At 55.0% G+C, this 16391-nt stretch overlaps 2 protein-coding genes across 12 annotated transcripts; one reads left to right on the forward strand and one right to left on the reverse strand.

Moving 5' to 3' along the window:
- The first annotated feature begins 87 nt into the window (after positions 1 to 87).
- Positions 88 to 8248, forward strand: ATXN7L3 (ataxin 7 like 3). Of its 5 annotated transcripts, none has more exons than XM_032849087.1 (13): positions 88 to 433; positions 1793 to 1903; positions 2201 to 2333; positions 2549 to 2720; positions 2894 to 2991; positions 3190 to 3212; positions 3520 to 3586; positions 3738 to 3823; positions 4154 to 4222; positions 4495 to 4538; positions 4813 to 4884; positions 4978 to 5135; positions 5247 to 8248. In XM_032849087.1, the coding sequence occupies exons 2-13, from the start codon at positions 1853 to 1855 to the stop codon at positions 5393 to 5395; spliced, it is 1122 nt and encodes a 373-aa protein (XP_032704978.1). In that variant the 5' UTR covers positions 88 to 433; positions 1793 to 1852; the 3' UTR covers positions 5396 to 8248. The 5 variants fall into 5 exon arrangements, with proteins under 5 accessions (XP_032704978.1, XP_032704979.1, XP_032704980.1 ...); XM_032849088.1 differs by lacking the exon at positions 88 to 433 and adding an exon at positions 655 to 1372; XM_032849089.1 differs by lacking the exon at positions 88 to 433 and having other exon boundaries at positions 660 to 1903; positions 3541 to 3586.
- Positions 8249 to 8573: 325 nt separating this feature from the next.
- TMUB2 (transmembrane and ubiquitin like domain containing 2) lies at positions 8574 to 12151 on the reverse strand. 7 transcript variants are annotated; one of them, XM_032849094.1, is made up of 4 exons: positions 12038 to 12135; positions 10575 to 10741; positions 9493 to 10059; positions 8574 to 9241 (listed from the first exon to the last, which is right to left on the reverse strand). In XM_032849094.1, the coding sequence occupies exons 2-4, from the start codon at positions 10577 to 10579 to the stop codon at positions 8875 to 8877; spliced, it is 939 nt and encodes a 312-aa protein (XP_032704985.1). In that variant the 5' UTR covers positions 10580 to 10741; positions 12038 to 12135; the 3' UTR covers positions 8574 to 8874. The 7 variants fall into 7 exon arrangements, with proteins under 7 accessions (XP_032704985.1, XP_032704986.1, XP_032704983.1 ...); XM_032849095.1 differs by having other exon boundaries at positions 11984 to 12113; XM_032849092.1 differs by having other exon boundaries at positions 11368 to 12113.
- Between the last annotated feature and the right edge of the window lie 4240 nt (positions 12152 to 16391).

Below are 16391 nucleotides of genomic sequence, written 5' to 3' on the forward strand. Positions count from 1 at the left end.
GCCCGCGCGGAGGGAGGGGGAGAGGGGCGCGCGCGCGCACGCTCGCGTTCTCGCTCGCTCCATCCATCCATCCTCCGGTCGCGGCACGCGCGCGCGCTCCGGGCTCGCGCCGCACCCCCCGCCCGGGAGAGGCGGGCTGGAGTGGGGGGCGGGGGGAGGGGCGCGCGGACGGCGCGCGGACTGCGCGCGGGCGGGGTGAGGTGAGGAGGAGGAGGCGGCGACGGGACGAGAAGGGAGGGGAAGGGGCCATGGCCGCCCGGTGAGGCGGCGAGGCGGGGGGGCGGCCCGACCCCCCGGCCCCGGGCCCTGGGCCCCGGGGAGAGGCGAGGACGGACCGACGGACATGGGGCTCCGGAGCAGCCGCCGCCGCCGCCGCCGCCGGAGGACGCGGCCCTGAGAGGCCGCCGGGCCCCGGCGCGGCCCCCCGGGCGGGGTGAGTACGGGACGGAGACGGGGACGGGGGAGGGGCCTGCGGGGGGCGGGGGGCGGGGCCCGAGGCGGGGCTTGGGCCCCCTCCCCCCAGGTCTGGGTCAGCGCCCCTTCCCCTCCCCCCGGGCCGACGCGGAAACGCCCGGCTTCCCCCGGCTTCCCGGCCCGGCCGGGGCCCCCAGCTCTCCCCCTGTCTGGGTCCCCCCTGGGCGGGGCAGGGCCGGCCGGGGAGGGGGCGCGGGGCCTTTGTTAGGGAGCCAGGCCCCAGCCCCCGGGACAATAGAGACACCCTCCCGGACTCCTCTCCCCGGCCGGCTGGGGCTGTCGGCGGGCGGGGAAGGAGAGGGGCCGGGACGCGTCCCACTCTGCCCACTCTCTAGGGGTCGGACTGTCCCGGACCGGCGCCGGCCTCGGGCGGCTCGGCTCTCCTCCCCCCAGTCGGTATGATGCAGCAGCAGTGCCGCAGGGACGGGGGAAGAGCCGAGGCCCGGCCTCCTACCCTCCCCAGTGCCCCTGGCTCATTTGTCAGTCCCCACCCCACTCTAGGCCGGCAGCTCCTTAAACTCGTACCCACCGTTCAGAGGGGCCCCGGAGTGTGGGCGCTGTTTCTGAATCCTTTGGTGGGGATTCCTGGACTTTGGGGCTCTTGGAGAGACTTCCGGGCTGGTCCCGAGGGAGGGAGGGTGGTTATCTAAAAGAAGAACAGGTAAGGGGAGTGCCCACTCCCGGCATGCCATCCCAAGCGGGCTCTACCCCCTCTTCTTGATCATGGTGGCTGGAAAGGCTCCTTCAGCTCTCCGTTTCTGTGGGCTCTGTTCCCCTGCTGTAGTCACAGGCTTATTTCAAGGGAAGAGAGAGTGGGGTGAAGGTTGTAGGGTTCTAGGGCCTTTCCTACTTCTGGTAGCAGTACCCCCCCAAGTGGACATCCTGGCTGAAAGCAGAGGTGACTCTGAGGAGAGCCTAGGGAAGGGGGGGGTGCATTTAGGAGTCTGTGCAGTTCTTTGCCACACCCTGTGGGTTTGCTTTGAGGCCTTAGAGTTCCTTCTCCTCCCCCTGCTGCATTGCACCATGGGTATGGAAGAGGGGTTTGAGTTTGGGGGACCTGGGGTGAGCTGCTGCCTCCCATAGACCCAGACTTTGTCTGGTAGCAGAGTCCAGGGCCCGAGTTCAGTCCGGGGAAGGACTAGGCCGCCTTTGGGTTTCAGGCCCTGAAGGACCATCCAGACTCAGTGAGCCTGGACCTTGGGGAGGGGTAGATCCTGAAGCCAGGATTAGGCTCTGGGCAGCGAGGCGCAGAGGGGAGGTGGCGGTCTTCAGAGGTGCCTTAGCCTCACACCAGAACCCCCCACCCCCGTGTGTGCAGCCGTGTTGCCGCCCGCTGTGCTATGAGCAGTCAGAGCGCCGTCTCCACAAGAGTTTACAAATGAAAATGGAGGAAATGTCTTTGTCTGGCCTGGATAACAGCAAACTAGAGGTGAGGGCTGCCCCACGCGTGCCTCTAGTTCTTTCTCTGGGCGTCTCTACGCCGCTGTATCTGGCATTCACACCAAAGAGGAATTGGGGTAGTCAGCCTGGTTCCTTAAAGGGAATAGCCAGCCAAGAAGGCCCAAGGATCCGGAAGAAGAAAGGACGCGAAGTCAAGATGGGGAAAATGGCAGAAGAAAGCATGATTTGGGGCCAGGGCGAATGGGCAGATGTGGTTGGTGAGAGTTGCTCTCAGTCCAGGGGACTGTGACTCTTCCTGACCGCGGACCTTCTCCCCTGGGCCCAGGCCATCGCTCAGGAGATATACGCGGACCTGGTTGAGGATTCTTGTTTGGGATTCTGCTTCGAGGTGCACCGGGCTGTCAAGTGTGGCTACTTCTTCCTGGACGACACGGACCCTGATAGCATGAAGGATTTTGGTGAGCTTCAGGGTTGAAGGAGAGCTGTCCAGCCCCTGTACCCCGGGGATCCTTGGAAGTCCCTCCTCTGGCAGCTGGACCAGACGTAGCCCCTAGAGCTGCTGCAAGCCTCGGCGGTGGAGGGGGTGGGGGTGGGTCAGAGAGGCCATGGGGCCACGGGCGGGAAACAAGAGGTCCCCCGCCTGCCCTGATCGCCACGCCTCTCCTGTCCCCAGAGATCGTGGACCAGCCGGGGTTGGACATCTTTGGACAGGTTTTCAACCAGTGGAAGAGCAAGGAGTGTGTCTGCCCCAACTGCAGTCGCAGTATCGCTGCCTCCCGCTTCGCTCCCCATCTGGAGAAGTGCCTGGGGATGGGCCGGAACAGCAGCCGCATCGCCAACCGCCGGTGAGGACCCAAAGCTGCGAGGCTCCTCTCTCTCGTGCCATGTTCCAAGGCGTAGTCCCCCCCCCCTCCCCCTGGGGCCTTGGTAGGGCTCAGGGGTGGCACATGCTTGGCCTCTGCAGCAATGGCAGAGAGAGGTGGCCGCCTTGAGCCTTTCTCTTCTGTTCTGTCGGCAGGATTGCCAATAGCAACAATATGAACAAGTCAGAGAGTGACCAAGAGGATAACGATGACATCAATGACAACGACTGGTCCTATGGCTCAGAGAAAAAAGGTGTTTGGGGACTCTGGGGAAGCTGGGGTGGGGGGCAGGCATCGGGGTGAGGTGGGCAAGTGGGAGTTGGGTAGGTAAGGGTCACAAGTTGTTAGGTTGAGTGAGGAGGGGAGAATGTGGCTTGTTGTGTTTCCGTAGGGGTTCTAGATTGAGAACTTAGGTTGAGTGACCCTGACCTTTTGTTTTTGTTTGATACAGCCAAGAAGAGAAAATCAGACAAGGTGAGAGCCGGGGCAAGCATGAGGGAAATTTGGGCGAAGGACAGATACCCTCCCCTTTGGGCAGGGAGTCCTCGGGTGTCTTGACTCAAGTCTGAGGTCATGGGGTTCCTCACTGGGTTTCGGGATGAGGGTGTCTGTGGTGGGCAGGAGGGCAGTGGAGGCCTTGAGGGAGTAGGGGAGGACGGAATATGGGTAGGTGGGCCTCTTACTGGGGAGGAAGAGTAGGAATTTGAGGATGTTTCTTTGTCAAATCTTTTTTCCTTCCCTGGGTTCTCGGCTCCCCCTTATCGTTACCCTTTCCCCAAAGCTGTGGTATCTCCCATTCCAGAACCCCAATTCCCCTCGAAGATCCAAGTCTTTAAAACACAAAAATGGTAAGTGGGGCTTGAACGATGGGGGTGATTCTAGGTACGTCTGCTGGGACTCATTGCTGGAGGGTGGAGGTGGGGTCTTAGGGGAACTGGGGTATCGAGGGAGGGCCTGTGATCCTTCTGTCACCCCCACTTCCTCTCTGGTTATTTTCAGGGTTCTCTGTCTGTACCTCTGCATCAAACACCCTTCCCCTTCTTTTTTCTTCTTCAGGGGAACTTAGCAATTCGGATCCTTTTAAGGTGAGTGGGTGCTGCCCCTCTAAGGTTCTCTCTCGTCTCCCCAGTTGTGAGTTGGGTGGGATTTGGAGAGGTGGCCATCAGAATGCCAAGGCCAGAAGCACTAGATGGGGTATTTCGGTCTTGCATATTTCTGTTCTTGCTGGGTTCCAGCCCCTTCCCGACGTGCAGGTGGGATGGGAAGAGTATCCCTGGAAAAGTGCTGGGTTGGCTCAGGGCCCTCCCCCCATAGAGAAGGACCAGAGGGACTGGTTCCCCAACCCTATCTGTCCCTTCCCTCCCAACCCCCCCGAGCCGCCTCTTCTCTGACCTGTACCTTTGCTTCTCCCCTAGTATAACAACTCAACTGGGATCAGCTATGAAACCCTGGGGCCGGACGAGCTGCGTAACCTGCTCACCACGGTGAGAGACCGGCGAGGGGGAGGCCCTTGGGAGTGGGCTGGAGCCATAGGCAGTGGTCCCGTCCCTGGAAGAGGCTGGTGACAGCAGTCAGGGCCACCTAGCTTGCTCTCTCTGGAATTAGGTTTCCCGGCCTGTGGTAGTCTGGGACTGTCTGTTCTGGATACCTTGGGGCCGATTTCTGCCTGTGCTATCTAGCATCTGCAGAAGAACATACCTAGTGTCTAGAGTGGGTTCCCCTCCATCCCTCCTTTCAGCTTATATTCCTCTTCCAGCAATGTGGGGTGATTTCTGAACACACCAAGAAGATGTGCACAAGGTGAGCTCAGAACCTAGAAAAGGGGGCCGGGGGCCCTCCCGCACACTCACCCTGGGCATGGGTCGAGAGTACCCTTGGACTTGAGCAATGGGGCTCCCACCCTTTCCCTCCCTCCTCTAATGGTCAGGCCTTAGGCCACAATCTGGGGGCACTCTGTCTATCCCTTCCCTGTCTGTGTCCGTTCCTCCCACCTCTGCTAGGGGTAAGGGGCTTCACCTGAGGTCCCCAGACTCTTCCTGCCTTGTCAGGGTCTGACAAGTTTTCTCCTCACCAGGTCCGTGCGCTGCCCCCAGCACACAGATGAGCAGCGGCGAGCTGTGCGCATTTATTTCCTCGGACCCTCAGCGTAAGGGAACCTCCGGGGAGGGTGGTGGGTTGTGGAAGATTAGGATGATGATTGGTATCCCTGAAGCCCTTCTTTGACCCCTCCTCTTTCCAGCGTCCTTCCAGAGGTCGAGAGTTCCCTGGATAATGACAGCTTTGACATGACTGACAGCCAGGCCCTGATCAGCCGGCTTCAGTGGGACGGCTCCTCTGATCTCTCGCCCTCTGATTCAGGCTCCTCCAAGACGAGTGAGAATCAGGGATGGGGTCTAGGTAGGTGATGCATCTGGGCCCCATGGGCTCTCCGCCCAAAGCCAGGGCTGTGGGGACACCCGTGTTCTCCTGACAGCCCAGCCTGCATCCATGGTGCCTCTCTCTCTTCAGGTACCAACAGCTCTGAGTCACGGAAAACCAAGAAAAAGAAATCCCATCTGAGCCTGGTAGGGACTGCCTCCAGCCTGGGCTCCAACAAGAAGAAGAAGCCAAAGCCACCGGCACCCCCGACGCCCAGCATCTACGATGACATCAACTGACTTGGGTGCAAGGGTTAGCCTATGGCTGAGCAGAGCCCTCTCTCCCAACCCCCACCCAGGTGGCAAAGCCTGGCAAATGGACGGCTGCTGGGGGTTTGGGCTTGGGAAGCTTGGTGGGGCCAGGCAGGCAGAGGATCCAGTTATGCGCCCCTGGGGGGTGTCAGGGTCCTCTGCGACGGAGCACGACCCCTTGGCATGCAGGACTCAGACCTGGACATATTATGCCTTGGACATAAGTTCGGTGGGGAGGCGGTTTTCCTATTTATTCTGTGAGTTACTGGATGTCCAGCTAGGCCAGGGGCCTGACCTGGGCACTGTGCCAGGGCACTGCCTGCCCCCCACCCCAGGAACTGGACTAAGCCCTGCCGAGAAGCATTGTGGCTACCGGGGAGGCTGTGGGTTGGAAGCTGAGCCTGGAGGGGGCCTCCCCCAGCCGCCCTCAGCAATGTGAATGGGTCCGGTGCTTGGAGCTGAGGGGCAGGGCTGGGTGTGTCCTGTCTGTGTGCAGAATCCTATCAGATGCCCCCAATCCGAGGGGTAGGCAGGCCCAGCAAGCTGTCTGCTGAGGTGGGCGTCCGGAACTGCCACCGCCTTCCCTGCCCCTCCCAGGGGCAGCCCTTTCCCCTCAGTCCCCACGGGCCTCCTCGGCAGCAGGGGCTGTCCTTTTGTCGTCGGGCGCCAGGAAAGGGCCTCCAGCCTCTGCAGCTTCACGGAAGAGGCAAGGGGAGGGTAGGAAGAGGGAGCTGTGTATCAGAACGACTCCCCCACCTACCTTTTCTCCCTGACCCAGGGCTGGTGAGGAGTGGGGCCCCAAGGTGAGAGGGAACGGTGCTGCTTTATTTGAAATGTTTTCTTACCTCATTCCCTGCCCCAGGAAGGGGCCCAGCCTCACCCTCCTGGGGTGGCCCCATGTCCCTCCCGCCTCCCCTGCCCCACTGCCCTAGGAGGGCAGTCCAAGTTCCCAACTGCTGCTTGCTACCCCCCTCCTTCACCTTGACCAGCTTCAGTTCCTCTCTCAATGCTCCTGCCTCCGAAGCCTGCCCTGTTTCCCCTTCCTTAGCCGCTTTTAAGTTATTTATTCTGTACTCGTGGTTTGGGGCTCTGAGGAAAATCCTGATCGTTTACCTCTCCCCCTTTGCTAGGAGTTGGGGTGGGCAGAAGCTAGTCTCCGTGCTCTGGGTTGTCAGTGGAGGGCTGTCGTGCCTCGGCATTGCCCCTCTGTGGGACTGTCATGCCAGTGTGCCCACCTGCCTGGTCTACATCCTGAAGAGATGTACCGTCCCACCTCCGCGTGGGCACCGTCGCTCCCAGGAGCCGAGCTGGAGGACTACAGTCTGGGCTGGGAGCAGAGCTGACGGACACAGGGATGGAGTTGACCCTGAGCCATGTTCTCTGGCATTTGCTGGATGAGAACCCTGCCCTCTTCCCAGGAGGAGCCATCCCACATTTGGGTAGCTAGTACCCAGGACTGGTTGGACCGATTTTGGGTTAGGGACCCTAGAGGGTTAAGGGAACAGCAAGAGATAGGGCTGCAGTACCCTGTCTGGAACCCCGTCCCCGCCCCTGGGGTGGTTCTGATTGTGGCTGATGCCTGGTTACAAATTGGTTTTTAACCCAAGAATTGTGATTATTTTTTAAAAAGCCAAACAAATTTTGGCAGGAGTTAGAATAAATCCTGGGGCCTGGGCTCCTCTGTTCTTGACCCTCCGTAGTCTTCTCCCTCTAAGGGGAAGCCAGAGGGAAAGGAGGATTTCAGCCAGCCTCCAGCCTGCTTCCGAATGAAGTCTTGGGAGTGGGCTGAGGGTGAGGGGAGGACGGCTCAGGCCATTCCCCTTCGGAGAGGCAGCTGCAGCTCAGGCCCTACCATCCCCTTTCCCCTCTGGCCTCTCCCTTTCCCCCTCTGGTTGGAGGAGGGAGAAGTGGGAAGTAGTTTGGGAACTGGTTTGTCCACATCCACTTCCCCATTGTTCCTTGGCCCGCCCTCAGGGCACAGCCCCCTGCCCAAGCTGGGTAAGAGATGGGCTTGGTCCAGCAGGGACCCTGAGGGAGCAAACCCCTTTCCTTCTGGGGAGAGTGTGCCCCCCTACCATGTAGTTGAACAGGGGCTAGGAGCTCTCCACTCCCCTCCCTCTAACAGCAGGCTGTGTGGGTCTCAATTCCCATCCTTCCCACCCCGGCTAGGTGTCGTCCACCTGTATCCTATCATGTGTCTGAGTGTGTGTGGGGGGGTTCTGTACTAATTTCCATGGCCGGTGGCTTTTCCTTCCATGCATCACTCCCCCCCGCATGCCCAGGGGCCACCCGCCTGGCATTACCGCATGCTGGGGTCATTGGGGGAGGGGGGTGGGGCTCACGCTGTCCTGTGGTCTTGAGATTTTTATTTTTGCATATGTAATCCATCCTGTACAGGTAGCTAACTTTGTAAACGCTGTGTATTTCCCCTGCCCCCATGGCTGCTGGTGTAAATAAACTGCATCTCCCGTTGGTAGCCCAGCCTATCCACCCTCCTTACCATGTCAATGGGGGCAGAGCAAAGCCATTCTCTTAACGTCACAGAAGGAGGCTCCACAGCCACAAAATGGAACTTTATTTAGTCACAGACACTGACCCTCCATCTGAGAAGCCCAGAAGCAAGGGCCTGGGGCCCAGGGCTCCATACCCAGAGCTCGTCCTTGGAGCTGGGCAGGGTAGGACACTGGCTGAGGGCCAGACCTGTCTCTTGCTTACAGCCTTAGGCCTAGGGTAGCAGCAGCTGTGGCTTGGCCTCTCCCAATGCTGGGGGCTTGGCTTTGTGCCCCAATCCCCTTTCTGACTGAGCTCTATAAAGGACTATTAAAAAAAAAAAAAATACAAGCAAAGTGCTTTGAAAAAAAGGGGAGAACACTGGAAACTATCCAGAACACAGAGAACATCCTATTCCTGCTACAGGGGCGGAGAGAGAAGGTAAGAGGCGGCTAGGTGCCTGTACGGGAAGCGGACACGACCTTCATTCCTGCTGTGTGACTTCAGTCTCAAAAGACGGATATTCCCTTAAGAAACAGAAAAATACTCCAGGCTCCCTACAGAAGTATGTTGGGGCCATGCTGAGCTGCCCTGGCAGGCGGCCCTGGGTACTGAGGAGCAGACATGCAGGACAATGGGAAGAGCTAGGGCCACAGCGGGGAGGGAATCCGGAATCCTCGGGAGCCCAGGCTCCCCACTGAGCTGGGCCATCAGCTCAGCTCTGAACTTCAGGACCCTACAAGTGAAGGAAGAGGACATCCTTGTTTCTACCTGAGTTGTGCTTGCACAGAGATGGGCTGTCTGTACCCTTGTGGACGTGAAGGGGAGGTCCTTTACCTGCCTCCTATGTCCTATGGAGGAGGACCTGCCACATCCTTTCCATCCCTCCCTCCCAAGCCCTTGGGCCCAGCTCTGGCCAGGAAAGGGGGGAGGCCATAAAGGAGGAAGACCATGCCTTTCATTTTCTCCCTATGTCCTTATCGTCCATACATCCCAAATACTAGGAAGCTGAAGAAGACAGTGACCCCCACCAGGGAGACAGTGGCAGGTGCTGTGAAGAACTGGCGGTAATTGATACGGAAGTACCAGACCACACCCAACAGCACCACAAACACAGGCACCATGAGGCTGCCCACACTGACGCCGAGGCTGGGGGGTTCAGTGGCCGAGGAGGGGGCCAGGGAGGCTGAAGGGCCTGGAACAGCTGACCCTGGGGGTGAGCGGTGGCAGTGAATCACACAGTTGTCGGTAATGTTCAGGGAACGCAGTGTGCGGGCTGGGTCCTGCAGCAGACGGCCCTGGTAGATGAGTTTCATCTGGCTCTCCTGTCCAGGGAAGTATTTACTGTGAGGACGAAAGAGATAGAAGGCAAGACAGAAAGCGAGGAATGAGAAGGCTGACAGGCCTGGGCCAGAGAAACAAGGCAATGAGGGAAGAAGTGAAGGGTAAGTTTCTAAGAGGTATCCCACCCAGCCTTGGTGGGGGCCGGACCCGATACCTCCCCGCCACTCCCAGATGGATACCGGGCTCCTCTTAGGCTACCAAGGGCTGTGGGCGTGGGGTATGAGCAGCTGCCCACTTTCCGGTCCACTCACCTCTTCAGGGCACCCACAGTATCCTCCGGCCTGGCCACAGCCAGCTCCTCGGTGTCATTGAGGAATTTGAGCCGCACACTGATGAGGCCGGGGCTGGGAGGGAGGCAGCCGCTATCCTCAGATCTCAGAGGGGCCTCTGGACTGCTGCTTTCCGGGCCCGCGTATCTTTTGGGAAGGCCTTGGATGTCAAGCAGATGCTCGAGGCTTGGCTCAACACCGCCCCCAGCTCCAGGCTCCCCTGTGGAGTCTCCCCCACTTTCGCCAGCCTCTTCAGCCTTCTCGTCATTACCCTCTGATGGATGGGGGAGTTCGGTTGGCTCTGGGGTGCCTTGGCCTGCCACTAGATGGTCCACATGCCCCAGGTGGAGGACGGATGTGTCTCCAGCTGACACAATGGTGCCCAGGAGCTGGTTGCTACCGCTGTCTGCTACGTAGGTAGAGAGCCAAGCTAGGACCAAGGCTAGAATCAGCACCACCACACCTGCCACCACAGTCACCTCATTACCCACACCCTCAATGAGGGTGACATCAGAGAACTCCATGGCCTGGCTGCTGACTGGGTCGACACTGCAGGAACAAAGGGGATAGCATCAGCAAGGCATGTGGGGTTGCAACCAGGTTCCTAGTTTCTTCAGGTCCTAACTGACTCAGCCCTGAAAGAAAATGGAGTTCAGTGTCCTTCAGAAGGGGGAACACACCTTCCTACCCTTGGACCCCCAACCTAAAGCTAAGGACTTACCCTCTGCCTCTATTGTGAAACACTAGCTTTCAGGTTCCACATCTTTCCTCTCTCACATTTCGAGCTCCCAATGAGCGTGGATCATCAGGAACACTTCATGGCTTTGTTGTGGTGACTGCTGCTGTCACTGGCTGTTGCTTTTTTGGTAAGTGGGGGAAAAACGTTTGCTTCCTTATGCCCTGAGTTTCTCTAGGATTTCTATCACTTGGATAGCAACTATGCCCCCCTGAGAAGCCTCCAAGGTGGCTTCTGAGAGACCAAAAAAGCCTGAAATATTTTATTTTAGGGTCTTCTGGAGGCATAGTGCAGCCACTCTTGCCAGATTTTTCCATTTGAACCCTACCTCATTCGTGGTCACGTACTCAGGTTCAGATGTCAAGAACCAAAAAATTAATTTTTCATCAGAAGCATGGTCAGACCACCCCAAAGGGGACACATCTGCAGGAGCCATCAGCAGACATCATGCAGCAGGCACCGTGTCTGCCACCTCTGAAATTCTTCTGACAAGTCCTAGGAAGCGAAGGAGGACAGACACCAGAAACACCACCAGAGGCTCAAAACTGCAAAACCACTAACTGGAAAGGATTTGGAAAAGATTCCAAAATAGCTCTCACAATCCATATCCCTATCTCTCTTCGTGCCTGGTGTAGTTTCTCCCCTGGCTATTTCTTAGAAAGGCAGAAGGACAGTGGCTTGCTCCTTTAGAGTACCTACTCTTTCCCTCACAGAATGTGTGGCTTTCACAACTGTCCCCAGGCAAATCCAATCTGATGATTAGCATCAACAGAGTATTCTCACAATACCTATAAAACTTCATTATACTCCTCTACCAGTCCATCTTTTTCTCTACTAGACTTCTGAAATATAGGATCACATGTATTTTTCTATGTACCCCAGTGCCCATCATAATGCCATAGTAGCCACTCAAAGAATATCTGTAGGACATAGCAACATCTGAATAGCTTCCACATTCTTATTTAGAACATGGGCCCTGGAGTAAAACAAAACAAAACAAAACAAAACAGAACACCTAATTATAATCCTGGCCTTGCCTCTTACTAGCTCTCTAATCTCGCACAACTTTCTCAGAGCCTCAGCTTTCTCATCGGTAAAATGGGGTTAAAAATATTACCTACCTCATAAGGTGTTTTGACGGTGACGGGAAATCAACGAAGCAAAATACTTAGCACAGTGTCTGGCACATTGCAATGGTTCAATCAATAAATGGCAGCAATTACTTATCGCTCCCACAACTAGCCCCTAACGGTAAGATGGTTAATGTCACCAATCCTGATTTACAGAAAAGGAAACTGCGGCGAACAGAGGCGAAAACGACTGGCACAGACACAGGGCACTTTCTTGGGTGGGGGAGGACCCCACGTCTCCCGCCTCAGAGGCCTTTGGGGGTCTCCTCAGTCTGTAGGCGACCCTGACCGCGCGGTGAGGAGGGGTCCCGACCGTGCCTTTTCTGAGGCGAAGACTCCGCGTGGGGCGGCCCTATTCCCGCGGCGCTGGAGAGGAGTCGGTGGGCCCACCCGAGGCGAAAGGCTACCTAGTTCCTGGCCGCCAAGCTCAATTCTCCCAGCCCATAAGGGGTAGAGTCCGGTGAGGGGGGTCACAAACCATTCACACCCCTCAAACTTTGGGGCGGGGCTGGGGGCCTGGAGGCGGGGCTTGAGTACGCGGGGAGTCATGGGAAATTAAAGGGGGATTGAGCCGGTACTGTGCCTGGATAGGGAAAGAAGTCCTCACCTGAAACGGCCAGACTAACTGTTTTGATTTCGCCAGGACGGCCCATGGACTCACCTTTCCGTAGGGGCCGGGGGAGGGGCTGGCTATCCCCGATTCTGTCCAGGGTCCCGTCTCTTCCGGCTTCTCCCGGAAGCTGTTTGAATCAGAGACAGGAAATCCCGCCTCCGCGCTCTGCTCTGATGACGTAAGTTTACGTAAGGCGGGCTGACGTAAACGTATTCTTTAAAAAGGACTGGTTTCTTAGCGGAAGGAGGGGCGGAGTTATTGTTGGCGGGATCGTCGCCCTCCCGGGGCGGGGCCACGCTCACTGGGCGGAGCCTAAAGAGCCCACGGGTGAGGGGCAGGACCATATAGAGTTGGGGGTGGTGCGTGGGAGAAGGCGTGGCTTCGCGTCTGGAGGACCGGCGTGCTGGCATAGCCGGGCAGATCGTGAGCGGCCCTTCCCCGATCCGGGCTTGTTCTTTTGGCCTTACTCCCAGCCTCCAGGGCTGATTGGATTTATTACTGCTCTGTAACGCACATTGAGCTCCTGGTTAGCGGGATCAGTAGGGATTGGTCTCTCTAGAGACCTCCAAAAGTTCAATTCAGGGCTAGTCGGGAGGCCGGAGGCAGTTAGTTACCGTCTGGGTTGGCTCCAGGTATTGTGGGACCTTGGTAAAAAAGGCCAGAAAGCCTTTCAAAGAAGGCACGGATTCAGCGCAGGCTTAAGGCACAAGGAAAGGAGCCCAGAAGAAAACAGGAGAAATTCAGCTCCCAAGAACTTAGATTTTTGCAATTAAAATTCTTTAGGGAGCCCTGGCTAGCATAGACGGGTTGTGAGTTCGAACCCCACGCTTGTCCTAGGGATTACTTAAAAATTTGGGGGAAGCTCTGTGGCTCAGTCTGTTAAGCGTCAGACTCTCTCTCTCTCTCTCTCTCTCTCTCTCTCTCTTTTTTTTAAGATTTTATTTCTTTATTTGACAGACAGGGATCCCAAGTAGGCAGAGAGAGAGAGAGAGAGGAGGAAGCAGGCTCCTGGCTAAGCAGAGACTCTGAAGCGGGGCTCCACCCCGGGATCCTGGGATCATGACCTGAGCCACCCAGGAGCCCCAAGGGTCAGACGCTTGATTTCAGGTCAGGTCGTGATCTCAGGGTCATGAGATTGAGTTCCCCCTCCCCAGGGGCTCCATGCTTAGCGAGGAGTCTGCTTGGTACTCTCCCTCTCCCTCTGCCTCTACCCCCTTCACGCTCTCCCTTCCTCTAATTAAAATACATAAACAAATCTTTAAAAACACTTTTTTTTCAAAAGACATGTCAGGATTTTTGTTGTTTTCTGGTGAACTTTTGGTTTTAGTATAAAAAAGGCAGAGAGGGCAAATAGACAAGTGAAGAGTTCGGTAGTTTTCACCAACTGAACTGATTGGAACTGAACTCAGTGGAACCAGCACTGAGATAAAGAAATAGAAAATGGGGGTGTCTGGGTGGCTCAGTGAGTTAAGCCTCTGCCTTCGGCTCGGGTCATGGTCCCAGGGTCCTGGGATTGAGCCCCGCATCAGGCTCTCTGCTCAGCGGCGAGTCTGCTTCCCCCTCCCTCTCTCTCTCTTGGCCTGCCTCTCTGCTACTTGTGATCTCTGTCAAATAAGTAAAATCTTAAAAAAAAAAAAAATAGAAAATGACCCCAAAGTCCCCCTTCATGTCCTCTTCCAGCCACTACCTTACAAAGAGTATTATGACTTTTGTTACCATAGATTAGTTTCCTCTGTTTTCATACCTTGTATAAATGGAATCAAGCCGTCTGGCTTCTTATTCTTTTTTCCCAAGCCTTATTGTGAAATACACATAAATTTACCGTTTTAACCCTTTTATTTTTTTAAGGTTTTATTTATTTACTTGACAGAGAGAGACATAGTGCGAGAGGGAACACAAAGCAGGAGGAGTGGGAGAGAGACAGCAGGCTTCCCGCCGAGCAGGGAGCCAGATGCGGGGCTCAATCCCAGGACCCCCGGATCATGACCTGAGCCAAAGCATGTTTTTATTTTGAAGAATGCAGGAGGGGTAGGGCGTCACAGTACAGTTAAACAGAATTCTGAAGAATCAATAAGGTTACCAAGCAAAGTTCCAGACAGAGTAGCAAGTTCAAGGGCTCTCAATAAATGCTTGAGGGAATGAATAAACTAATGAGCTGAACCACCATTAATGCTTTTGAGAGTTTATTATGTGCCAGGTACTGTGCTAAGTACTTCATATACCTTATCTTATGGAGCCCTGTCAAGTAGCTCTTATTGTACCCATTTTATAGGTTTGGAAACTGAGGCTTACATAATATCCAAATTTACCATTAGTGCTATAGCTAAAGTCATCTAGTGCTTGAGATCACTCTTTCATTTCCTCTCTCTCTATATACGATCTTATTGTCAATATTCGGCCCCCTCCTTTTTTCACTCAACTATATACCATAAAACTTTTCCTGTGTCATTGAATATTTTTATAGCATCATAGCATAGCTTTAAATAGCTGCTCAACAACAGTACCATTTTCCATATTGCTCCCTAACTTTTTAGCTAATTATCTCATTTGGATGGACATTTAGATGGTTTTCAGTACTTTGCTTTTAAACAATGTTTTCATAAACCTCTTTATGCGTCTTTGATGACAGATTTTTGTCCACACCCATGATGTTTTTCCCTAGGATAAATTTCTGAAGATGGGATCGCTGGATCAAAGGGTGTTCACATTGTTTGGGTTTTGATACACCCGGTGCACCTATTTCCATTTCCACGGCAGTGTGAGTCGTGCCTACTACTGTTTCTCTTCCTCTAAAACAGGATGGAAGTGAGAGAGAGCAGGGAATAAATGGGTGGAGGTTCTGAGAGACATGACAACCCTGAAGATGTTTATAAGATGTTATAAGGAGGAAAGAGTGGAGGAAAAGGAGGGAAGTGAAATCTGAGAAGGGAATAAATGACTGACCAGTGACCTCTGAAGCCCAGGAGGGCAGAGCCCATGGCCAGGCCTGCCCTGTCCAGGGGCCAGCACATCTGGCTTTTTCACGGCTCCAGGTACCAGGTATCCATTTGGGGTTTGGTACCTATAGTCTGTGTTTCCCAAGCTGCATGGACTGACTTCTGCTAGAACACTTAGCAAACTGCATTGTGGTGTTTGTTTTGCTTTGTTTTTAAAGATTTATTTATTTAAAGGGGCATTGGGAGGGGCAGAGGGGGAGAGAATCCAAAGCAGACTCCCTACTGAGTGCAGAATCCAATGTGGGGCTTGATCTTATGATGGGAGAGCACGACCCAAGCCGAAACCCAGCCGGACCCTTGACTGAGCCACCCAGGTGCCCCATAACAGTGTATTTTAATGGATCTGAGCACCTTGGACATTTTTCATGATAGAGTTCTTGAGATGTTTGCTTTTCCTACACTATGGAATTTAGGCATTTTTACACTTTTGCGTGCAGTTAAGATGGCTATTGAATGGTGAATAGATCTGTGAGTCCTGGAATGCTGCCTTAAGCCAATGTGTGTATAATAAGTCTGTTTTACTAAAACTGCTCTTTCCCTAGCCACTCTCTGTCACTCATGCCATGTTTGCCAATCTCACAGACAAAAGGATGTCTGTTCCTTTGATTTCATTCATTGGGTCACTAGTGAGGTTTTCAGTTTTTCATGTTTCATCAGCCACCTTGTAAATTAACTGTTGGGTCTTTTGTGTTTTCTTCCTTTAAAAAAATTTTACCCAGGCTGCTCCCAGGAGTACCCCCCCTACTTAGACTCCTATTGTACCTGTCCGAGGGTGGTGATTAAACTTACTTCAGGGGGGCGCCTGGGTAGCTCAGTCATTGAGCGTCTGCCTTCGGGTCAGGTCATGATCCCAGGGTCCTGGGATCGAGCCCTGCATTGGGCTTCCTGATCAGTAGGAAGCCACTTGTCCCTCGCCCACCCGCCCTGCTTGTGTTCCCTCTCTCACTGTGCTCTCTCTCTATCAAATAAATAAATAAGCGGTGCCTGGGAGGCTCAGTGGGTTAAGCCTCTGCCTTCAGCTCAGGTCATGATCTCAGGGTCCTGGGATCGAGCCCCACATCGGGCTCCAGGGAGCCTGCTTCTCCCTTTCCCACTGCCTGCTGCCCCCCTTGCTTGTGCTCTCTCTCTCTCTCTGTCAAATAAATAAATAAATAAAATCTTTTAAAAAATAGTGGGATTGAAATTTTTAAAAAATTTCAAACCCGGACTGTAAAATGCCCCACTGGCACAGTCTTCTTCCCTCCCCGGAGGAGCATTCTTGGGCACCTGCTTCTTTTCTCTTCCATCTACAATCATGGGGTTTGGCCTTGTTGGCTGTACATGTCGTTTTCCGACCTGTTTCTTCTCTTTAACGGCAGTCTAGGCAATCTTTTCAAGGCCACGCCTATGACAGTCACTTGGCATCC

This window comes from Lontra canadensis, unplaced genomic scaffold, assembly GCF_010015895.1.
Source record: "Lontra canadensis isolate GAN:19392208 unplaced genomic scaffold, GSC_riverotter_1.0 scaffold218, whole genome shotgun sequence".
NCBI classification, from domain to species: Eukaryota; Metazoa; Chordata; class Mammalia; order Carnivora; family Mustelidae; genus Lontra; species Lontra canadensis.